Below are 26385 nucleotides of genomic sequence, written 5' to 3'. Positions count from 1 at the left end.
CCAGCACCTACCCAGAGCCAGGGCCAGTTGCAGCCAGGAGGCTGCAAACAGCTGCTGCTTCTCCATTCCAGCCCCAGCCCCAACATGTGCTGAGGAAAATGGCCCTACGTGCTATGCTCGGCACGCATGCCGGGGGTTGCTGACCCCTAGTGTGCAGGCACCCAAGTTAACTAGCAGATTGCCCTGATTTCTCAGGAGAAATGATAACAACTCCCATGTTGCCCACGCCTGCTTTCGCTTCCTCCAGGTCACCCACTTTCCCACTTACCTCTTCCCCTACTCATCCCAGGCTCCCAGAGCTGGTGGAAGAGGCTGCAGGGAATGATCTGGCATTCAAGTCCCTGGATGAGCAGCTGCAAAAGCAGGGGTCACATTTCCTGCCCCCAGTCTATACCTGAGGGGGTGAAAGGACAAACTACGGAAAGCGCAAAGCATGGAAGAGTCCTGCCCCTGCCAAACCTCATCTGGCACCAGCCTCTGCACTAGTGGTCACTGTCACCCACCTGCTGCAGGGACAGCTGCCTCTTTCAGAGGTCTAATGGTCCAACCCCCTTCCACCACGCTTTGCAATCTGCCCTTACCACTCTGTGCACCCCGTTTTGCTCTCTGGGGGGTTTTACCTGCTGCTGCCTGCCCTACCACTCTGTGAAATCCTATTAAAGGTATAGGCAGTGCAAGAAGGAAGGCACTGTAAGAAACAGTCTTTAAACAAGGTGCCACTAAATTCCAGGATATTATCAAGGAATGCCTTGAGTCTTAAAAGGTAGAGAACCACAGAGTTAGATAATGGAAATATTCAATTCTTAGTTAAAATAGTTTTAGTTACTTCTAACAATACTAGGTAATTTTTTCCTAGAGAAATGAGACTGCAATTTGATGATAACTCTCCCTTCAATCGAAAGGTAGTAACACAATCCAACACTGTAAACCTTCCAAATCTCAGTCTTTTCCTTGCTTCGAAATACATAAACTCAGAAAAATCCTTTATATTATTTAGGTTATCATTCACCATCATTAATTACAGAGTTATTAAGAGTTTTCCTTTACCAAAGCGTGGGTGTTCATGCTTCCAGTTTTATTCTATTAAAATTATAAGCACACAGATACAAAATATCAATACACCTTTTAAGTATCACCTTTTAAAAGAGTATGATTACATTAAAAAAACAAGACAACAAACACTAAGAGCTCTTCAAATCCTAGCAATTAGTAAATTTAATGATGTTAAAGATTAAAATTACACAGAATTCTGAATCAAGGTAAAACATAATCAGACAGCACACTATACTGGTTTCTAAAACAAAGCTGCCTACAGATGGCAAATATCAAAGTATCCATTCCTACTCTCCTTTCATATCCACCAGAAGTTATGAAGTTTTGGATTAATTTCACAGAATACTTGTATAAATTAAGAACATATATTTAATGCAGCATATAAAAAAGCACCGTCTTTCAGAGTTTGTTTTTATCCTTCCAAACTGTTTGACCTTCCCTGTCATTAGACAGAATGATAAGCCCACCAGCTGTTTTTTTCCCCAGTGCTACAATACATTCTCTTCCTTTTTAAGGCCAGCATACCCCAGCAACAAACAGCAGGGCTTAAGCCAGCTACTAGAATGTCACAAACCTATATATTTAGCTCTGATCTCATTTATTCCCCATCCCTCAGTGTCAGCCACTTAATGTCCTTTTTGCTCCAGTCTGTTGACATTCCTCACCAAGCTGACAACACTTGGCTGGATCAGCAGCTAGTCAGTACAAGAACACACAACAACAAAGCAAGGAGCTTATCCGTTACATCAAAAGAGATAAAAGGCAAACATGTGTCAGACACTAAAAATAAGATCATTTTATCTTATGCCAGTGATTCACAACCTGGGTGCTGCAAGGTCCTTCTAGGGGTGCCACACAATATTTAGCACTGACATGAGCACAAGTATACCCATGATTTGCAAGATTAACCTAGATATTTCAAGCAGGAATCCACAGTGTAAAAAGCATTTTGTCCTGGTTTTTCTGAGTTATTTGCTGCAAAACAATTTCTCTATTATTTTTCTGTAGTCCAAAATCAAGTGAAAGCTAAGAGCAGGCATCCGTCAGAAAAATGCCAGAAGTCTAAAAAGGCTGAAAACCAATGGACTAATACAGGGGCACTCAACCTCTGGTCCACAAGTGAAATACAGCCTGTGACGCCATGTCATCCAGTCCACAGGGCTTTCCACCAGTCTGAAAATTTGGAGAGCACAGGGCCCTGTATTCTGCATCCAGCACCCCCAGCACCTTTTGAATGGGAGAGAGGGGGTTGTGCCAGGCCACCAGGAGCCAACCCCATGGGAGGGTGCAGTACCAGGCCACTGGAACCCAAACCTCAGCCAACAAGAGATGGGAAGGGAAAGTGCTGGGCCCTAGGGACCAATCTGGCCTGCAGACAAACACTGCACCATTCCTCTGACCTACTGAGCCAAAAGTTTGAGCACCAGTGCACTAGTGGATTAAATATTCCTGTGGAGGGGGCACTGGGTTGCAGAAAAGTACTCTAGCCCAATGCTTCTGGGCCACTTACATTCGTCTAGTTTACAGGTAACTGCCTGGAAAGCCTCACACCCTCATAATCACCATAACTATTCCTTGAAATCACTGGTAACAAACCTAAACAAAGCACTCTCTCAGACAGCTAACTTATATCTTAAATCAGAACAAAAAGCACAAAGGCATCTTTGTACTCTGTAATACACCAAGTACTCTTTTTTTTTTTTTTTTTATGTATTCCAAACTTAAAGCTACTCACTATCTCCTTGGTCCAAAAGTGACTAAAAATTTGGTAGATTCAAATACATCAGTATTTTCACTGTATAATATGCACTGTCTTAATCCAGCTATTCCCCCTCACAATTATACCTCAACTTTCCACAACACTTTCAGGAAATTTCTTCATTGTAAATATGAAAAAGATAAAATATCTCCTCCTCACATATCCCAATATATTTCTGATCAATGTGCAATTAAAATTAAATTCTCTATGAAATACTGATAAATTAAGATTCATGGAGACAGGCACAGTAATTTACCAAGGCAGGGTGACATCCTTAATGATCTCAGACCAGCTATACTACAAAAATACAAGTATGAAAATTGTCTGGTCATCATCTTTCTTCTAATAGACAAGATAAAGCTGTGTTGGATAACTTAGTCATTGGGTTTTGAAAGTGATAACATCTTGTTTAACTTAGCATGCAAGGAAATCCCCCTATTTTAAAAACAAAATTAAAAAAAAAAAGCTGTTATGTATTTAATTTGCCATTTGTTCCCATCAGGAAAAAAAATCAATATTAGGGTTCAATTGGCAGAGTATGTAGGAACAAACATAGGCTACACACTGAATGGGCATGGGGGTACATGTGCCCCCCCTCCCCCGATTTCTGCAATGACAGTGAGAAGCAGGGCACAGGGCTGCAGCCTGGCCAGGGCCTGGCAGCAGGGATATGATTTCTACACCAGTGGAGGGGCATGAGGCTGGAGCCTGACCAGACTGCACAGGCAGTGGCAGTGCAGAGTTGTGCCCCCCTCCCCACGTCAGCACTTATTCATCGCTTCTGCAAAGAGACTAGAATAGTATGTTATGTTCAATCTCAAAGATTACTATTAAAAATCAAGACAGGATTTCCAAACATCATTCAAAATTTCTCTCCAAACAACTGCCATTATCAGAGAAAGATGAGGGATGAAACAGCATTAACCATCTCAATTTACACTGAGGGCCCTATTTATATATCTAAGCACTTAAGACAGTAATTTGAATACGTAATATAAAAATAAAAGGTTTAAGACAAAATAAACTGCACATACAGCTTCTCTTATTTGCTGGGAATAACATCTATGCAATAATTAATCTCACAACTGAACATCCTAAATCCCTGACTCCCACTTATTTCCATCCTCTCAGGATATTATCTGAAGTAATATTCTTTTTGTTTAGGAATACACAAAAGATCTCCCTCCTCATACCCTCTCAAAACAGATAGGCAAGACTTTTCAAGACTGCTGTCTTGAAGTGAAATATAATTGACAAGGAATATGAACACGTGTCATAATTTAGCTTAATTCTTTGTCTAAAAAAGTGTAAATCAATTAGATGCTTTAAAACAATGAGAATACAATACCATGTGTTTATCCATCTTCCTTATTACATGCATCCATTTGTAAATTTCTGTTCATCTGCAAGGAGCAGCATTGTTTGTTTTAAAGCAAAAATATAGCATTTCCTTCATATCGCCACAATAGGCAACTTTGCACCAGTCTAGACATAGACCATAAATTCATGGAACAATTTCAGTAATTACTCTGCTGAATCTTAAAATGAGTAATTCAATTCTTGTTTTTCCATATTAATATATTGGCCTCTCATATGTTCAACACATGGGCAATGGAAGACAGCCAGAACCCTGCCCCTCTCCCAGCCGCCCAAACATAAAATATCAATGCAGGTCACAGAAGTTAGAAGATGGCAGATCAAACAATCTGTACCACTCAGGAGAAAATACTGTGAATGAATCTGAAACTGGAGACCAGGAAACTTAACACACAATCCTTAAAACCAGTGCTGCTAGAAAGGCATGTGGCATTTCAAGAACTGTGTAATCTCCAGATTTTACAAAACAAGACTATACATAGTCGCACTATTTAATTCAAGTCTCTCCCATTCCTTCTGTCTTGCAGAGTGACATACAAACTGTGTACTAAGAACACAAACCACAGATTTCACTTCAAACCTCGCTTTGAAAACGAAGTCTCATTAACCCTCTACTTCACACTACTCTAAGCATCTTTTAAAATGTGTAAGAGAGAACTTTAATTCTATTTCCTAAGAATCTGAAATACATTTCCCTCAAAATTACGTAAAAATAAATTTTATGCTGTATTTTCTGTTCATGCAAAAACACTAAGCTAATTACTGCCATATCTGGAAATAACTGGATTTTAAATTGCTTACCAATATCAATAAGGGGAAAAGTTGTAAAGATAGACAAATTAGTAATTTCAAGGTTTTAAAATAGGATGCCCTCTTATCATTGTTGGGTTGTATACAACAATTTAAAGGCCCACCATACATTTGACAGTTCCCTCTCTTCAAACTTCTATAAAAAACTTTTTTTAAAGGTAACTGAAAGATGCGTTAACAAAACTCTTTTGGGGGGGGGGACCCCCCCCCAGATCTTATGAAATAATCTAATAGCAGGTATGTTTAGGAAAGAAAGAAGTAAATCCGTTTCATCCTGTTTACACAAAGATGAGCAGTTCTTTAACACACTTAAAACTACATCAGTTATCTAACACCAGAACACAGGCAAGATTTGCCCAATTCCGTCACCTACTTGAGAATTATTACATTTACCCAGAGCAGAGGTCAAACTTCTTAGGAGCAGAAGACCTAAATAACCCAGGTTGACATGAGATGGGCCAGTGCTCCCAACCCTGCCACCACTACTGCTGCTTATTTTCACTAGCAGCTCACCACACAAGCAAATCCTGCTGCTAACAATTCACTACAGAGGCCAGGATTTGCTGGCCAATGGAAGTCAGAAAAATTGGGAGTCTTTCACATGTAACTTGTGTATTGTGGTCATTTGTTCCCTGTAATGCAGTGGGTGTCAAACTCATCTGGCCCCATGGGCTGGACTAGAACCAACCCTTTGTACACCTCCTGCAGGTGCAACAACCATGTAGCACTTGCTGGCCCTGGGGCTTGCTATGAACACAGCACGGGGAGGCAGCACAGGAAGCACGCTGCCTGGGTTGAACCCCCTCTGCACACAGCACAGGGAGTTGGGTCCAGAGCACTGAACTCAGCCTGTACTCTGGACCTCCTGGACCATGTGCAATACTGGCTCCAGCCCAGACAGTGCACACCCTATGCTGACCCTGCATGTGGCATGCAGCACAGGGGACCAGCACAGGATATACCAGATTTATAAATCTCCAGCAAAAGACTGAGCTTTTAGATGCAAAGATCATGTACATCAGGGGCATTATTACTGAAGAATTTACTCAAATGCTTCCAGTCCACACCTGCTTCCCAATCAGAAAATCAGTTGCTGGTCTTTGGAAAGACAATTAATGTTGCTGAGCTTATTACATTACTGTGTGTTCCTGCTGGACAGCAGCAGTTATTACATTATGCTACTGCTATGAAATACTGATAGCTTGGTGTCTTACAAAGGTAAGAGTTTTAAAATCAGGTAGGTGCAAGGGACCGTTTTTAACAAATAAAGATAGTAAGGAAAGAAAGCATCAAGCTTCCAAGCATTATTACAAACAAGGAGTTTTAAGAGTATCAATATGCATACATACAAGAAAGATAAGAAAGTAGTGAATGGTACTTTAGTATTTTAAGAACAAATAACTTACCAGAAATCTTTTGAAAGTGCTGGAATTCTAAAAATGATTTCAAATTGCACCTGCAACACCTGTGCTACAAGCACCCCAGGGGGTGGCCTGGGTATGGCATGCAGGAGATCAGAGAGGGGACAGGCAGCACAGTGGGAGAGGGCAGGAAGCATAAAGCAAAGCAGCAGATCAGGCAGAGTAAAGGGATAGGAGGGACACCCAGGCAGGGTGTGGGGCTAATTTGTGGTATGCTTGTCAAAAATGTTGCCCTCTTTTATTGGAGTATGATGGTTTTCCCTGACTTAAGAGCTTCTTAATTAGTTTATAGATTTTTTGGTTTGGGTTCCCCTCCCCAGTTATAACACAGAAACACCATTTTGTACCCCTTTGTTTTTTACTAAAAGGACTGCAAGACAGAAAGTGTAATCTTCAGTACACTGAAATTTCAAAATGGTTAGAATCTACAGGTCTGAATCATATGATTACTATTTGGATTTTATTGTTCCCAGAATTATTTCAAAAGTTGTAGAAAATAAAAGAATATGACATTTCATGAAAAAGAACTGGCCTCAAGTATTTATAAAAAAAAAAAGCATCAACCCCATTACATAGATCATAGCTAGATATGGACAAGGGACATTAACTATGTATTAGTAAGGAGCCCTCCTGCAAGAAATCACTAACTCATAAATTATACAACTCAAATATCAGCACCTGCTCCAGCTAATAACCAAACACCCAAAAAACAAACACTCCCCAGCTCCCTCCCACAGGTTAATCACAACTTTGTAACAGCAAACCGTTACAAAGTGTTCAACCTGTAAAACATCTGATATCGTCAGACACAGAACACTGGTCTGAAACGGTACCATGTTCTACTGTGGAAAGAAATTTCATACCAAATTACGACTGCTATCTATTATACCTTAGTCACAGTCACAGAGCTGGAAGGGACCTCTAGAGGTCACCTAGTCCTGAGGCAGGAAGTGTATACATGTCAATTCCAGAACTGAAACCAGGTCTCCCACATGGCAGGCAAGAAGTCTACCACTGAACTACAACTCTTCACTATTTCTGGAAAGGAATTTTAAACTAGCTTTAATCTGAGAGGGGGAAGGGTTGAGCCCAAAGAGGTGGAGATAATGCAATACAAAAGGACTTTCTTTCACATCCATTCAATAAACAGATTTTATCTTTTGATTTTCATCTCAGGGTCTGGACACAACACAGGTTACACCACCATGTGGAATAGACAGACAAGAAGCTAATCCAAGGTAGCTGTTTTTTACAGCACAGCTAATGTCTGCCTTGGGATAGTTCTAAACACAAATATTTACATATTCATCCATGCAACTTAAGTTCATGTAGTTTAAATCCAATTTTATTCTAACAGCAAGGCTACACCAGATTCCAGTAATTTCCACTGGTGTAGACTCCCTATCATAGATTCAAAGATGTTATGGTAGGAAGGGACCTCAGTAGGTCATTGAGTCTGACCCTGTACCCTGGGCAGGAAAGAGCGCTGGGGTCAGACAACCCCAGCTAGGTGTTTGTCCAGTCTCCTCCTGAAGACCCCCAAGGTTGCGGAGAGCATCACCTCCCTTGGAAGCCCATTATAGATTCTGGCAACCCTTACTGTGAAGAAGTTCTTTCTAACATCCAACCTAAATCTACTCAGTCAATTTGTGGCTGTAGTTCCTAGTTACTCCAGGGAGTGCCCTAGTAAACAGAGCATCTCCTATTCCCTGCTGCCCTCCCCTTATGAATTTATAGGCAGCCACAGGATCACCTCTCAGCCTTCTCTTGCAAAGGCTGAAGAGATCTAGGTCCCTCAGTCTCTCCTTGTAGGGCCTTGCCTGCAGGCCTCTGACCATACGAGTGGACCTCCTTTGAACCCTCTCAAGGTTCAAAACATCCCTCTTGAAGTGTGGTGCCCAAAACTGTACACAGTACTCCAACTGCAGCCTGACCACTGCTGCATAGAGGGGAAGCATCACCTCCCTGGACCTGTTGGTCATGCATCTGTTAACACATGATAAAGTGCAGTTAGCCCTGTTGATCACTTCGTTGCATTGACGACTCATGTTCATCTTGGAGTCAACTATGACTCCAAGATCCCTTTCTGCTGCTGTGCTGCTAAGGTCATCCCCCAGGCAGTAAGTGTGCTGGTGGTTCTTTTTGCTCAGGTGCAGCACTTTGCACTTGTCTTTGTTGAACAGCAACCTATTTCGTTCTGCCCATTTTTCCGACCTGTCCAGGTCTGCCTGGATCCATTCCCTACCCTCTGGTGTGTAAACTCTGCCCCATAATTTGGTATCATCTGCGAACTTGGACATGGTCCTCTCCATGCCCTCATCCAAGTCACAATGAAGACACTGAATAGCACTGGTCCAAGGACCGAGCCTTGCAGGACTCCACTGCCCACATCTTCCCAGGTCGACATCAGCCCGTCCACCACCACTCTCTGGGTGCGACCCCTAAGGTAATTTGCCACCCACCTGACTGTGTAATCATCATCACAGCCTGTCAGTTTATTTACAAGAACAGAATGCGATACATATCAAAGGCCTTCTTAAAGTCTAGGTAGATGACATCTACCTCGACTCCTGCGTCTAAGCATTTTGTAACTTGGTCATAAAAAGAAACAAGGTTAGTCAGGCAGAATCTACCTGCAATGAATCTGTGCTGATTTCCTTTCAGGATTATTTCCCCTGCTAGGCTCCCACAAATGTGATCCTTAGTGATTTTTTCCAGAGTTTTCTCAAGGATGGAGGTGAGACTAACTGGCCTATAGTTTCCTGGTTCATCTCTCCTCCGCTTCTCAAAAATAGGGACCACACTGGCCCTCTTCCAGTCCTCTGGGACCTGACCCCATGAGTGCTCAAACAGCTGTGACAGCAGCACTGCTATGACACTGGCCAATTCTTTCAGCACCCTTGGATTAAGTTTTGCTCCCTATACACCTGAAGAAGGACTTTTTGTTGACCCTAATTTTTGTCGCCAACCTAAATATAATCTGTCTGCTCCTTGACTACACTGGCTTAAATGTTCAATCCTTCAATTAATTACCAAACTAAATCTAAATTAAACTATCTGTTAAAGACCCACAGGCAAGGCTCTGTATAATTTGCCAAAATCATCCCTGCCACTTACTCTAAATTGACAAATTTTGATATAAGCTTAAATAAAAAAAAAAATCTAGTAGAACCATCTCGAGTTTTCAGGCAGACTAAAAACAGAGAAGTGTTACCTAGTCCAATTAATGTGAATTAGCAGATGCATATTGCTGCACAATAAAGAGGGTCTCAACCATGGATCTTTCCTCATCTTACTGACTTTAACTAATAAAGTATCCTAATCTATTGTACCTCACTAACTGACCTGCGATAAAAATGGAGGTCAATTTAAACTAGTTATAGGACACACAAAGAGTAAGCAGCAAGTTGATTAGGAAAACCAAACGACACTAAAATTTAATCATAGGATTTTCTACAAAAATAGTGATATAACCAAACCATAACACTAACTTTATTGTGCTGTCACATGTTTGCATACTTTATGTACCAAATTTAGTGCAAGTTTATTGAAGTCTCTGGAAACCTTTGGTGTGCAAAAAACAAATCAAGTAATGAATATGCTACTTTGGCAAGGGATGGTCTTGACATCAGCTATGCTTTTAAATTACTCACAAGAAACATCACCCAAGTTCAATCAAGACAAATCTACATGCACACACCACCCATCCACCCACCAACCAGTTTTCACAAGCCTAAAAACCCGGACAGATTCCAATGCCACTAAGCATTCACCAGCCTGGATCTGCAGGGAGCAGAATTTCCCTGCAGTTACAGATCTGGACTGCAGCAGCAGCAAGAGTGGGGTGCTCGGAGCCTACTGCTACTAGCCCCCCCGTGGTGCGGCGTGGTCCCAAGCAGCTCGGAGCTGGCGCTGCCTGCGCTGCTCATCAGGGACTGGGCGCCACTTGCAGGTATCACCCGGGGGCTGGCACCACGTCGCACTGAGCTGGGTCCTGCCAGCAATGGGGCAGCTCGCACCACCAGGCTGGGCAGGTTCCAAGGTAGCAGGAGCCAGCACAGCACACAGGGACAGTGCGCCAAACCAAGCCGGGCCCTGCCGACACTGGGGCCACTCGCGCTGCCAGGCCAAGCCAGCCAGTTCCATGGCAGCAGGACCTGGCTCGGTGCAACACACGGTCCCTGTGTGCTGCGCCAGGTTCTGCCGCCATGGAACCAGCCCAGCCTGCCCCAGTGCTGGCAGGACCCGGCTTGACTCGGCACGCTGTCCCTGCATGCTGCGCTGGGTCCTTCCTCCGATGGCAAGGCTGCTTGCCCTGTGGTGCCTTGAGGGAGGAGGCCACAGCGAGACCCAGCCGGCATGGCTCGTTAGCCTTGCTTTGCACAGGAGCAGGACACAGCTCTGGGAGGCGTGGCTCCTGCACAAATGCACACTAGCTGCACAGCCCAGGCCAGATCGAGTTGGGTCAGGTCAGACAGGTACCTGAGCCTCATGGAAAACATGCTCCACAGGCCCAATCTGCACAGCTAGCATGCGTTTGCACAGAAGCAGTATGTCCTGCTCTGGTGCAAAGCCGGGCTAATAAGCTGTGCAGGGCTGGGCCTGGTCGGGTTCTGAAACCAGAGCATCTCTCCTGGAGGACCAACTCCTGGGTTGCCTCCAGGCATGGTCCGGGAACATGCCTTGCCCTGCACTTCTGCGGCGTAATTTTTTTTTTTTTTTTTTGACCCCTGGATATCCAGCGCAGGGAACTTTTTTTTGTTCCCACATGTGCGTCTAGAAGCATCTCAAAGGGGTTTGAGATGCTGTAAGACGCACATGCGTGGTTTGTCTGGACACGCCCTATGAAGTTTTTTCAAGAGAGGAAAACTGTACAGATCTTTAAACCCACACAAATGGGAACTCCAAGAATTTTTAGAATTGAAACAGAAAGGTTCTTGGTTGCTTCAAGCAGGAACCAAACCATTTATGGTTCCTGTTTTGTATATTGTTTCTAATACTAAAACTAATACTGTTGGCATTGCACTAGAAATTCATTCTGTTGATTTATCAAACCATTTCAGAAGCTTCATTCAATTAAAACAATGTCACAGCACAACAGAAAATCATTTCCAACAGCTTGAGCTGAGTCACTATAAAGTTAAAAACAGCATTTATATTAACTGCAGACAATAAAGTTAGTGACAGCAGAAAAAAGAAGTGAAGGGGCAGAGAAAATACAGGTGGAAGTAGCTGGCATCTGAACAGCTGAGTTGCTCCAAATAACCATAGTACAGAAATTGTGCTAGGTTCTAGGTAAGCAGACCAAGTAAGCACTCATTTGAAGGGACTGCTGTGCCCTCACAAATATGAATCCTGTTTCCAATTCACTCTTCGCCTCCCAACAAAGATGACAACCAGTTTCAGTCTTACCCACTACAACTGACACTTTCTGGCTGGTCTTGGCAGTTCTGAAAAAAAGACTAGCTGCCCTTGCTGCAAGGTTTTTAGGGGGTGAACAGCTATAACATTTGAACTGGTTCCTGATCATCAGTGATGTTTTTGGAACAATTCATAACTGTCCCTGGACAGAAGAGTCCACATGCATGTTGTAAGCAGAACCCTCATCTTTAGGGATTACACTGCTGCCAAAAGGCCACATTCACTATTACAAGTGTGGTGAATTTGTGGGGAGAGGGATCGGGGCATCCAGACCGTCATGCCTACCAGATATCAGTGCCCAGAGTTCTGCCAGGACTCCTCTAGAGGGGGAGAAAGACCAGAACAGGGACAGGGGGCTGGAGTGGAGGGTTTGCCAGGTAATACTGTGTGACCACCTGCTGGTGATCCTCAGGGGCCTATGGGCTCTGGGTCATCTGTCTATCCCAAGAGTTCCAAGTCTTTTTCAACAACTTGAGCACCTTGCATTGCTAGCAACTGCAGAGATGCGTGTACAGGGTAGAACCAGCAGGACAGGACTGGTAAGTGCAGCACAAAGGAACAAGAACAATTAACAGTTTAATGGATTAATTCACTTCGCACTGAGCATGGAATTGACAGCCATTCTGTTCTATTAAATGCCCATGGTGCAATGACTTTGTTCCCCAGCCACCCACCCGGACTACCCTGCAATTAACAGGCATTTACTGTTACGGGCACTAACATGGCCCCACCACAAGCAGAAGGCTACAAAGCTTCCGCCTACCATCACCACCTGGCTTCCCTTCCTCAGCCCAAATAAGACTGGGACCCCCTCACAGGGTTCCCAACAGTCAAGTCAAACTGACCCAGAGGCTTTCTGCTTCCATACCCTTGCAGACTTGATCTCTGTAGACGATAGGATCTTTGAGCAGTAGAGCAGCCCTACTGCCCTGCATGAGTTTATCGGGGGGCGGGGATAAAAAGTGATACAGTGCGGGATGCCTGAAGGAGAGACCAGACATTAGGCATGAAGGCCACTGACTGATATGGGGAAAACCAAAACCAAAAAACAAACAAACAAACTAACAAAACCACACAAAAAACCAGCACTTTACCAGAAAATGAAGAGCATCAGTTTGACTCGGCTGCCCAACATCTGTATAGCTTATGTGCTTCAGCGGGGCTTTTTGGTGTTATCTAATACCCAATTTGATCAGTGCCAAAAAAGCCCTGCTGAAGTGCACGATCTATACAGACGTTGGGCAAGCCAGGTCAAACTAACAGAATGCCTCTTTTGGGCACGTGCTGCACTCCATGCGGGGCCAAGCCAAGTTGAAAGTAAAGCATTGTTTGTGGGGGGGTTTTCCAAGTCTGTAAGAAACCAAAATATTCTGCGTCTGCACACAACATTGAGCTGATGCAAGGCGAACCAGCTCAAAAACCGTACTTGATTTTCTCAGTACACTTTTGAAACATTCCAGAAATATCTGAAGTGGTCTAAAGTGGCCTGTACAGGTAGACTCTCAGGTCCCTTTTACCTGTGCTCCGGAGGGGCAGCACTTTAGAGTGGCTCTGAGAACCGTTCAATTAAAAGCACCGCAGAGTCTCGTGTATCAGTGCCCTCACATTTAAAAATGGCTGTGGGGATGCTTAAATTAAAGCTCGTTCAACGAGCTTTAGTTTAAGCACCCCGCCGCCATTTTGAAGCATGGGGACACTGATACACGAGTCACGGGAGGCTGCTGAAGTGCAGTAATTACCACGCTCTAGCAGACTCAGTCAAGAATGCTCCGACACCCTGTAATTACAGCACATCAGAGCAGGCTTCACATTTGTGTACAGGCATCCTCAGGGTTCAAAATATTGTAAAGCTCAAGTCTGTGGACATACTAGGAGTCTCTCAGTCAAAGGGGGTCTATTCCCTCCATTAGTTATTTGGTCCTCCATCTACACTATGTCCTTGATTGACCTGAAAAACTTTGAAGTACTTTAGAATTTCCATTTACTGTGTCAGATCATAAGTCCATCTTGTCCAGTATCCTGTGTCACAAAGTGGCAGACAGTGGATGCTGAAAGGAAGAGTCAACTGAGTATGACCCAGAGTTTATGGCCATTAAAAACTAGGTACGTACCAAATCAAGTAATATTTAAATTTACAGGTTGGGTGGATAAATACATACAATGTAGTCAGTATTCTATCAAAAGAGTAGGTCATTAACTCAAATGGAAGTAAATTGTGGTGAAGTGGCAACCAAACACTAAAGTGTTAAAATGAGGAAAAGTATATATTTAATTTCTTTAAGATTCTAAGATCTCAAAAGTAAATCAATGCATTTAGCACCCCAAAATAATTTAACTATATTATGCTAGTCTTTTAATGAGCAAAAGGAAAGCTGTCCATAGACTGCTAGAGTTGAACATAAACATCACAACTCATTGAGCCACATCAAACAAAAACATTCATAGTGCATGAAAAATTAAGTTAGAGAGAAAATAGGTGCTTCTTGGTAACTAAGTACACCAAACAGATCCACACTACACTACCAAGGACTTAAACAGACACTTAATTTGAGGCAGTCTTTATAGATTCATAGGACATTAGGGGCTGCAAGGGACCTCACAAGATCAGCGAGTCCAGCCCCCTGCCATAGGCAGGAAGTCTGCTGGGGTCAAATGATCCCAGCAAGATAAACATGCAGATGCCTTCTGAATGAGTCCAAAGTAGGTACTTGCACTACTTCTGGCGGGAGTCTGTTCCAGACCCTAGACACACAGACTGTAAAGAAGTTTTTTCTTATGTCCAGTCTAAACTGGCCTTCCAGGAGTTTGTGGCCATTAGACCTTGTCTCCCCTTGGGGAGCCCTGGTGAACAACTGTTCTCCCAAGTCCTGATGCACCCCCCTTATATACTTGTAGGCTGCCACCAAGTATCCCCTGACCGGCTGAGTCAAAACCTAGGCCCAAAGGAAGAGTACAAAATGAGCTGCGCTTAGCTTAAGTGTAATCAAGAGAGCCTTTTGTTCTAGGATTCTACGGATGTACCAGTCCATTGTCTCACTCTAAGTACCAAAGAAGTATGGAGGGAGGGAAAACAGAGATTGGAAATCTAAGTTAATAGTGGCTCATTCAAAGTTAATTGCCAGCGATTCCAACGACAAGCCTGTCAGGCTATGTGCTCTCCCTGGCGCACAATAATGCAGCTTGGAAGAGCTGTCTGTTAAGTTCTGGACCATTCCTCTTGTCCCAGGTTTTGACTTGGGACCACCACAAATGATATACCTGTTTAGGTATCTCAGGTATATAGCCTTCTTCCAGGAAAAAATGCTAGCCCACTTTATCTCACATAATTCACAGGGACTTCAAGTGAGACAACGGGCTGGTGGTCTGTAGACTCCTGGAACACAATGCTTTCACTCCAGAGAAATGTGAGGTATGTTTACACCCCCAGGCACACAAATTCAGTAACTCCTGTACAGGAGTACTTACTGAAACAACAGATATGCTTCCCTGTAAATCCCAGTATCATTCCAATTAAGGAGATAAATCCCTCAATTCCTGGGCAATAACTAAGAAAAAAAAATTGTGAATAAAGAAAGGAAGGTAGAAACAGTGAATCTAAACAAAAGAACATACTCAATTAGCTGTAACCAATCTGTAGCCCTTCTTTCTCCAGGTATCCTTCTGTAGGATTCCAGGTTTCTAGGAAACTGACCTGCATCAAAAATACTGAACAAAAACTAGATCATTTAAATGGATATTGCAGGCTTGTTTCTATTGAACTGGGAATCAGATTAGTTGCTAAGGAAATAATGCTGTGCAGAAGTATTAAGAGAGTCAAATATACTTTCATAGAACTAAACAGAAGATATTTCCTTCTCAAGTTAGAGAAACTGGTTTACATCTAGTTCAGTTTGAACTAACCTTCAGGAATGGCAATACACAAGAACAATCACATTTCTATAAAGTATCTGATCCAGAAATATCCATTTCTGAATGGAAATAGTCTCTGTACTAGAATTCTCAGGATAAACTAAAAGAACCTATTTCTTGTGCTAACTACTGACAGACCTTTGAACTGTGTAGCCTGTTTACACAAAGTGTGATTTAGAAAAGTTAAATGGAAACTCAAAACCAGTCACTAGTAATTTAGGCTGCAGGGCCATCTTATCCTTGTGAAATGCAGTCCATGCAACAGTCATCTGGACTTCCATTTCACTGATTTCCTTGGCTGAAGTCAGGCCATTAAGAAAACTACTCTCAAGAGAAGCGCTGTTGAAAGTCCTTTCTAAAACAAACTCCATATATTTCTGGACAAAAAATAAGCCTCAAGACTATGGAGGCTAGTGAACCAAGTAGAAAACATGTTTAGCAGCTTTTTAAAAAGTACAATGTTTGTCAAGTGTGCAAAAACTGAAGAACGTTGAAAGACAGAGATGAAATGGTAACAGCAACCAGATTAGATTTTAGCTGAATATAAAAGCAACTCAAAGTCAAGGGGCTCTCTCTCCCTTGGAAGCTATTATCCCTATAAAATAAAGTAAAAGACATTTTTCTTTTTCAAAATATTTGCTCCACAGGTTTCCTACTGCCTAACAAAACGTGGTAAGTCCAAAAGTAAGCAATACCAGAATTCAATGCAACACTAAATTCCAAGAAGCAAAATCCAGCTCCTGGATCAAGAAGGCAAAAAAAAAACAAAACAAAAACAAAAAAATATCTATCCTTGACTTTGAGTTTTAAGTACATCTACTGGAGATTCTGGTTGCCAAAGCTAAAATTCACTAATACCAAAACTGCTATGCCCAGAGGGGCTTTATACCATAACATGAGCCCTGTCTTGCTTCCCAAAATTCCCAGAAAAATAAAGGGATAGCTGCTGAGGAACAGCAGAGATCATTCAAAAGGAACTTAAGAATGCTTACTCCTGAAGCAGATTACAGGACCTTCAAAAGTAATCTTTTTTAATAAGCAATTCTATCCACTATCAATGGAAAATCATCTTTAAACAGACCTTTGGTAGATCAACAGATTGCAAATTTACAACTTCTGCTCCTTAAAGGGGCATGCACTGAGGCCCACCCTGCAAATAACTATTAAGGATGCTACTGTCTATCAATAACTGGATACATTTTCATATTTGGTGATAAAAATGCTGTGACCACTATACAAATTGTACTTAATTCTTTGAGATTTATATGAAATGTCCCACCTCATGGTAACCTAAAACTAATTCTTGGTGCATCTGCAACAGCCTTATTTACTTTCAAACAAGGTAACCGCATAGTCAAAATTGTCCTCTAACGTCAGGACATGAATACTTGTTTTTTTGCTTTAAAAGTTTACATGGTCATTATTTTAAGCCCTTTTTATTTGCTTTGATTTGGGCCCTGAATTTACTTTCCCCTTTGGAATTCCATTTTTCATTGCTGAGGAAAATTGATCCAACCAGTATTACAGATTTTTTTACGCTGGGTTTAGATCACTGTTAGCCCAAACTCAAACCGCAACAGAAAGCTTATGAGTTCTGTTGGCAAGTATGATGCACTAATTATGAGAAAGAGAACAAAGCCTTAATTTGGTAGTTCAGGGTAGGTGCTTATGAACTACCCTATTAAGGGGTTATGCTTTTCAGTAAAACTGTCTGGCAGAAATCTAGGAGTACTCGTTCATAGCTACACTATTCTCTATCACTAGCTACACTTCTAGCCCCTTTCAGCAGAGCTGTGCAAAGCTTCAGTCACCGAGTCGGCAGAGCTTTGGCCCGATTTGGTGGCCAAATCTCTGAATCTAAATAGAATCAGGAGACACTTTAATCTCTCCGAATCAAATCAGAACCCTCCAAATCGATCCAGAAAGATTCGATAATTTGGACAGACACAGCTTTAGATGTTTTTCTATATACCTCCCTCAAAGTACCAGGCGGCTCGTGAACGTTGCGATGCTGGGCTGGATGGAGCATCCCATGGGAGCACAGGGGGTCTCAGCAGCAGACCCACTTCTGGGTTTGCCAGGGAGCGTGCAGAGGACCCCCACCCCAGAGACTGGTGGCCAATCGCCAAGCCAGAGGGGCGCAGGGGACCCAGAAGCAGACCAGTAGTACTTCTGGTCCACTTCCAGGTTCACTGCTAAGCACATGGAGGGCCACCCACCTGCATTCCTGGGGGGGGCGGGGGGCGGGGGGAGGCGCAGTGCTCCTGTGGGACACTCCATCTGCCCCACCATCGCAGAGTTCATGAGCCATGTCTAGTACCTCAAGGTATGTAGAAAAACATTTAAAGCTATATCTATGGCCGAATCACTGATTCTCCCAATCAGCATTGAATCTCCAGATTCGGCCAAATCGAAATTGGCACAGTGATCTGAATCAATCAAATCACTGTCCCCGATTCGGGCTGAATCCAAATCTGAATTGAATATGGCCTGTTTTGCCCGCCCCTACCTTCCAGTGCATTCCCAGCCTCATCCAGACCTCACTTTCATTTTAAACAAAAGTGAACAAGATATTAATTTACAAAAATTAATTATGCAGTAGTCAGAACTGATGCACACCAACTCATGACAGGCACTTGAATGGATAATCTGGATAAGGGTAACCATGCCTTAAGAAGGGGCTGGACTAATCACTAGACCTCATGAGGACCCTAGCAATCCTTTTCTATGGGCACCTATACACATGCCAGGTGTCTGCTTCAATGCACACTAATTAGCATGTTAACATGCTCCAGCAGCCTCTGTGTCACGTCTATTCAGAGTCCCCATGCTTCAAAAATGGCAGCAGGGGGGCCTGAACTAAAGCTCATTCAACAAGATTTAGTTCAAACACCTCCACTGCCATTTTGAAGTGCAGGGATTCTGAATACATATGACGCTGCAGGCGCTTTAGATGCTGTAATGCAAAAAGGCTTGGATCAAACTAAAGTGTACCCCCTATCCCCCACCCCAGAGCACATGCTTAGATGCCTAATGATTCTATGAAAAACAAGCAAATGAAAAGTTAGGCCAATTATAATGAAATTTTCTTTTTCACCCACTGGTACACACTTTAGCAATATAACCACTCAGAAGCCAAGACCATATGATTAATCCAACTCCGTAATAAAATACAACGTAAAAAAAGTTTCTTTCTACACCCTCTTCAAAGGAACGCTAGCACATAATTGGCCTTTCAACAAAAATACAAGCACAGGGAGAAATGTAATCTGAAAAAGGAGTGTGCAGGGAAGGGTAAAAGGAAGTCAGGATTCCAACTGTGGTAACTCCATAACCACACATCAAGAAATGCTGAACTTTTATCCAATGAAGCACTGAAGGTCATTAAATCTTAAGCCTCTAAAATCCCATGCGAAATGCTGTAATGCAAAAAGGCTTGGATCAGGCTCTCTCGAATTCCTTCAAATCTGGAGAAAGGCCATTACATAGTCACATGTCAATTTGAAACCAGTTCTTATGAGGCACCACATGAGCCTGAGGAAGTGATTTTACTAATTATTTAACTATTTGGGGCTTTTAGATATAGTAAGGCAGTGAACAGATAAGCGATTGTTTAGCCAATAAGACCAGTGATAACCGGTTATAGCTTACTGCTACTTTTTTTTGGATCATATGCAAATTGTTGCTGTAAACACCTCCACTTAAGAGGTTGCAATGCAAAAATATTACACATCTGGCTCCCAAAGAACAACTCAAGTCAACAGCATTAGAGTCCCTTACAGTCAATGGAGAGAGGTGATGGCCAAGTGCTATTACTGGGGCACCCTAGGGCAGAGCCTTCGAAGCAGGCCTGCCACTTCCTGGGCAAGGGCTTACTTTCCTCTCATAGGACTAGCTATCATTAGGAAGCCTAATGATGTCCGAGAACTAAGACTAAAAAAAATGAAAAAGGGTGCTGTAATTTATCTAGTCTATATTAGAAATACTAAAACTGATTTTATTAAATTGAAAATGGATATAGATGTTGTTTTATCCATATGTTCCCAGTAGTAAAACTAATTCTTATGTTCATCTTTCTATTGTACTAATTAAACATCTTTAACTAAAATGGTCAGGAAGTATGCACAAGCTGTTTATTATTCCTGACCTTTGTGGTTCTGCATACTCATAGGACAGGCTACTTTAGATGTGCTAATTATTGAATTCTTATATTTTTTGCTAAAGACCAAGAGAAGATCTCCAGAGAATTTCACATTAATCAGCCCTAACAGAACACCAATATTAATTTTGTGATTATTTAAAAATATTTTACCCAGCCCAATATTTAGAGGCGTTTATTTCAAGGAACTATTTAATTTCATGATAAGCCAAAAAATTGAAGTCCATATTCTTCTGGGGACCGTCAAGCATCATTTATCAAGAACACTGGAAATGGTAAAAAAAAATAAAATATTATTATTTTGTGAATGAATATTGAACACTTAAGACTGTGATCCCCTCTAAGAATCGGTTCTCCCCACCTTCCCTTCTTCCCACCTCTCCCCCAGAGTTGCAGATTTCTTGCATCATTGATAGGAAAGATCTGCCAACTTTAAAAATCAATTAATTAAATGAAAATACAAAAGGACTACATGCATCACAAAGGATCAACATTTTTTTTAATTACTGCTTACAAAGAATGGCAGATCACAGAAAACTATCAATTATAAATCTTGTAGGATACCCAAAGATTCCTAACAACCTATAGAAACACAAAAGCATAAGGAACTCAAAAATCTCAGTTTGAAAACTTTCGTTTCTGTAAAGGTCTACAAAGATCAGGCACTTTTGCAAGTGTATAGGGACAACTGAGGCGCACAGTTGTTCACTGGTTCAAAGAAAAAGATCAGAGGTAGGAACTGCTGCTCTAGAACCTGGGCCTCCTATCATTGATAACCAGGGATCCTAGTTTTCTCCATTTAAAAATCCAAACTTCTCCAATTAAAACCCCTCAAATCTGTGTTTTTAGGCGATTAAAATGAAAAGCCACTATATAAACATACATATACATACATACATACATACCAGATGAACAAGATATTTTATTGACATATTTATCATTTGAAAGCAATTTGTAAGCTTACCAGTGCCTCAATCATTATAATAAAATATACAGGCATTTAAAAAAAACAAACAAAACACCAAAATACTGTCTAATCAGAAAGTCAGAGTTCTCCCTGCCCCTTTCACTCACCAGAACACGGGTCCAGCTGCAGCTGTTCTCACAGCTGCTTTGTAACACTGAGCATCACTTATATGTCAGTGCCCTGTCCCTGACATTACCCCACACTACCAATCCATAGACACCCCGTCAGGTCTGCCTGCCCCTCAACTCAGTCCTTCCTGGCAGCAGCTCACCCCTGCACCAGGCCATGGATCCAGCAGCAGCCATCCCACCTGCTGCTTTAGGGCTCTGAGCAGTGCCAACCCCCGCTTTTCTGCTCCCCGCACCCGTGTCCAGGCCCCAGCTGTCCCCCTGGACTGTGGCACAGACACTGAGCTGGTCTTGCTTCTGGCTGGGCAAGTCCCTTCCCTTTGAGGCCAGCCTCCTCCTGCACAGGCTGCTTTAGGAGGCATGGGGGGGCTCCAGGCATGGCTCTGGAGGCTGCTTCTATCCAGAGCGCTTCTCACCCCCCACCATCTCTGTCTCTCGCACACACATGCTCCCCCTGCTGACACCCCCAGCCCATCACACACCCACACCCCTGCTGCCACCTCTACCCCTCTCCTCAGCCCATCACAACCCCCGAGTGGTTCCCAGGACCAGGAGTACCCCCGGGGTGGGCAGGCCTGACAAGGCCCTGGGCCAGGCAGGACAGCATGCAGGATAGCCATGCTGCTCCTCTCCTCCCCTCCCCATGCCTGCACCCCCAGTCATCACCTCCAATACTAGCCCCAGCAGAGTTGCCAGCAGCCACCATAGGTGCAGGCTGGTGGGATGTGGTGCAGTGGTGTGAGCAGTGGGGCAGCAGCCACCAGCAAAGTGGATGGGCAATGTTTGCCCCTAGCACCCAGGCCCCAGCACCATCCCAACTGGGCAGCACCCCCAGTCCCCAACCCTGCCTTGAGAGCACGTGGCCTAACAGGCAGGGGCATAGTACTCCTTCTCTCCCTCATTGAGCTTCTGCCACTGCTGCCCCAGCTGGACAGTATACCCAGCCAGAGCCCAAGCCCAACTAGGATGAGCCATAGGGGAACAAGGCAGCCTGCACCCACCCCCCAGCCTCTGGCACTGGACTGGGTGATTGCCCTGCCCCCCACCCAACCTGCCAGCTCTTCCTGTAGACCCCAGCCCCCTGGCAACATGAGCCTCACCTGACCCACAGGGCTCCCCCCCTGACCCCCAGGGCCCAGCCCCCAAAAGCCCTTACCCCAAAGGCTGCAGGGCAGAAAGCAAGTCTGAACCAGCCCTGGCTTACTCCAATTCTCAGGCCTTGCCCCACCCACTCCAGACAAGGCTTAGCGTTTCGGGCCCATTTTAAAAGTAGCTCTTGCAGGCTGGAACTCTGCCAGCCTGCAGAGAACTGTTTGCAAAGGGGCAAATCTCCTTTTCCCTGCTTTAGAATGAGAAAATCCACATTTTTCTGTATGAAATGGATATGCTGCTGATAAAGTATGCTGGTTTGGTAAGGGAATACCAGAGTTTAGAGAAAAAGATAAAATTAAGAAACAATCCAGATAAGGTATTAACGGCTTACTGGTATGCCTGGAGGAAAAAAAGCCGTTAGTCCATTTTTGCTAGAAATAGGTTAGCTAATTTACTAATACCTATCTAGCAAGACTCTTCCCAAAGAAATCCTACCAATGTAATGGGGGTGGGGGGGCCGCCTTTAAATCATTACCAAATATTGTATTAGGGTGTAACACTAGGCCATTCTTTAATAGGGTTTTGAAATACATACATATGAATACAGATTGTGTACTTTAAAGTTGTTCTCTTAGCTGAAGCATTACATTTAAGTATAGCTCCCAGAGACCTCTTTCAAAAGAGATGAACACAAAAAAATGTACATTCATCTATACTTTAATCTTTAGAAGCCAGGTTTTTGGGCTTTTTTTTTTTTTTCTTTAAACTAAATAATTTGGGGAAAAGGTATGGACCTGAGGTCAAACACAAAGCTTATATTATACAAAAGTTGTCTGCCTATTTCCACTTGTCTAATGTATACAAAATATATACTTAAAAATATTTGAAAGAGTTAAGAATAACCTAAATTTACTACAGCCCATTCTTTTATTAGAATCCCAATTTTCTAATGTTAGCAGATTTTAAAGTAAAGCTATATGGTTGTTAAAACCACTGACACGCTTGTAAAATCTGCCTTTGCAATACGAAGTTGGGCTTTCATACTTTCATTTTTTACTTCAAACTGAGAGCTATATACATGCAATTTAATATAAATTGCTATAGACCAAGCATCTACAAAGACACCTGCAAACTGTACTGTCCTCTAAAAAGACATTTCTACAAAAAAAATGTTTTATCTCAGTAATCTAACTTTATAAATGATCCTTCTCATCTGTTGTTGCTCAAAGAATATTCCTTTAAATATTATACAGGTAGATCCCCAGCCCTGGTGGATTAAAATACATTAGCAACACAGAGTCCTGGCCTAGTCTAGTAGTGCAAGCAGCTTGTCTCCACCTGTATCAGTTGCTTCAGAAAATGTCACTTAGAAACCCTAATGTTTCAGAGTATAAACCAAACTCTTTAGCTAAGGGTATTTAGGAGAAGACTTCCCCTGAGGTCATGTTATTCTAGAGCACTGGTGCTCAATCTTTTGGCTGTGTGGAGGCAGTCTGCACATCTCCACATGCCTAGGGCAGCCATCATAGAGGACATTCCAGTTTTCTGCTACTCTGTCCTCTATTGATACAAAACCCAATGCCTTTATGTTCTCTATTTTTCTCTCTAAGTGTCATGTTTCATATCAGTAGAGGACAACCAGACTGTCCTCTAGGATGACCCCCCTAACGTGGCCCCAGGTGCTGGGATTGGGCCCTGCACCACCCTGTGAGAATATAACTTCCAGAAGCCTAATAGTCTCCCATGCTTTTTCCTTCAATAAGATTTAAGCCTTACATTATGGTGTTTTGAATAACAACAGCATGTTTTGATTTATACATGTTGAAAAAGCTTTTATACCCACTAATGTGAACCTTCCCTTCATTCAATTCACTAGAAAATTATTTCTATACCAGATCTAGCATGCAGGACCACAACCCACAGGGCTCCCCACATACCAATGGGGAGCTCTGCAGGCGGGATGACAAAGCACCAGGGGCTAAGCAACCCTGTTCTAGAGGTGCCAACTCTTTTTCAGTGCTCTTTTCTTTAAATCATTTGCATAACAGCTAGGGATACTCTTGTTATTTTCTCATGGATCAGTGCAACTCACTGCCACACAATAATCCTTAAAACCAAGGACTTAATATACTCAAAGCAGTATTTCATTTTTTTCAGCCTGCCACCTTTGAATGTTATTAAATGTCCCAGAGCTCCTGTGTTATGATGAGAAAGGATGAATAAAAGTCTGATTGAACTTCTCTGTACCATTACCTACTTTTATCATGATGTCCATTTTTATTCATGGACAAAATGAATCTCTCTCCAATAGCAGTCTCAATCTCTTCACATCTAATAATCCTCCCTCCCCACTTATGATACACTTTTATACCTACATTATCCTTTTAGATACAGGATAGCCAAAACTAAAACACACTACTCACACATGTTAGTGAGCAATGAGGTTCCATTTCACATATGCCAATCAATCACCTACCAACGTTCTTGGAGTTCAGCACATTCACTGATAAAATTACTAGACCCATTAAATGAGTCTTGATTCAGAACTGTCCAACACAAACTGCAATGACCAACTGGAGGCACTTCTGACAAAACAAGTCAGAACCTCTTTTGGAAAAAGAACTCCCCTTTCTCCCTCAAAGTACATAAACATCCAAAGACTAAAAACCCCACCACGTAAGTAATAGCAAACTTACCATTCCTAAGCAAGCTCAAAGAAACTAAGAAGCTAACAAAAGGCCAAGTACAATTTCAGCCAATCAATGCTATTATCTAAAAATCAACATAATCAAAATTCATATCAGATTAAAGGACAGAAACCACTTCAGTGCCACTGGACACAATCTTCTACAGTCAAAGGATGAAAAACAAATGTCAAATTTATAGCCTCCTGAATTTCTTGCAGATCACCTCAACACAGTTAAACCAACACCTACAGGAACTAACATCCACCCCAACCTCACCACTGTCTACTCCAAGTGGAAGGCATAATTATTCAACACTGATTTTTAACCAACAGAAACATGTAGCAATATACCTTTTATGCAAACTAAACTCCCCCATGCATTTCCCCTCTGGGGAATGAGAGGAAGAACAAAGTACGTTAGTCACATGACTTACTACACTATCTGACACTACAGTGATGAGGATGGTAAAAGAACTTATGTAACTAGATATTATTGTTAATTTCTATAATAGCTTTTTAAATATTTCTCTTCCTTTATACATCCTGACCTTTTTATTCCTTTTACTGATTTTTCCATACAGAAAACAAGGTCATTATCTTAAGCTACTATCGAACTTAATACAATATACAAGCAGTTCAAATCATCTGTCCCTATGTGTATTACTTTAAATCTGCCAATACCTATTTTCACCTGCAATCATATTTTGTCATGCCTATCTGGACTTGGTTAGGTACTTCTAAAGAGGAAATTCTGCCACCTTACTGATGCTCTTTTGTCTTTAAGAACCAAACAGCATCCCCAATTCAACCCTTTTGCCATGATAAAAGTTGATTGTTAAACACCTCATGAAAGCAGATGTAATGTAAATGTTTAAACAACTGCTCATTTAAATTAGTTATCTGATATGCAAGCCAAGTTATTTATGCAAGAATTTAAACCGATCTCCAGAAAGCAGCCTTGAAAGTCTCAGTAACAAAAACTTTTAAGTGCTGGGGAAGCTGCTTTGAAAAGAGAATGTTTCCAAAGACTTTATCTGAAAGTCAGGTAATAGAGTTTGATTCTACCCTTTCCTGAAGATAAATAATTTAATTTATTAAGCTACATTCAATTCAACACGTGCAAATCCATGACAGATAGTTAAAGCTGCGGAAGTGCTTTTGACAGTGAAAGTAGAAAACAAGGTCTTGCTATCAGTGACGATGCATGGAGAGAACCTGGCCCGATGTTCAGATTTGCTGTTCAGTTTCCAAGGCTCGTAGCTAGAAAAACTGAAACAAAAATAATGGGCTGGAAACTGAAAAAACAGGATGTGATTTAAGGATGTCAAACTACATGATACATTTATAGAGAGAGGACCAGAAGGACTAAAAAGTTTATGAATTAAAAATATATACTTACATCTGGATATTCTTTTACAGGCACATAGAGTTTCTCTTGTAACTGTACAATAGGTCCCACAGCATCTGGTAATTCTGCACTTCTCTTCTCCGTACTACCATTTAACGTGTCGTTATACATGTCTTTCCGTACTCTGCTAATTTCTGTGGGGGAAAAATGCATATTGGGTATTAAACACAAAAATGTCTTATAAATTTGGATGAT

General features: G+C 42.3%; 1 protein-coding gene across 1 annotated transcript in view; it reads right to left on the bottom strand.

The window, feature by feature from the left end:
* Positions 1 to 26385, bottom strand: part of QKI (QKI, KH domain containing RNA binding) — a 261229-nt gene that overhangs the window by 178306 nt on the left and 56538 nt on the right. The window contains exon 2 of the mRNA XM_025214536.1: positions 26182 to 26324. Within this exon, the coding sequence (XP_025070321.1) occupies positions 26182 to 26301 (120 nt within the window). The 5' untranslated portion in view covers positions 26302 to 26324. The remainder of the gene's footprint in view (positions 1 to 26181; positions 26325 to 26385) is intronic.

The sequence above is a fragment of the Alligator sinensis genome, unplaced genomic scaffold (genome assembly GCF_000455745.1).
Source record: "Alligator sinensis unplaced genomic scaffold, ASM45574v1 scaffold904_1, whole genome shotgun sequence".
NCBI classification, from domain to species: domain Eukaryota; kingdom Metazoa; phylum Chordata; order Crocodylia; family Alligatoridae; genus Alligator; species Alligator sinensis.
This window is presented reverse-complemented; position numbering and strand designations above follow the sequence as displayed.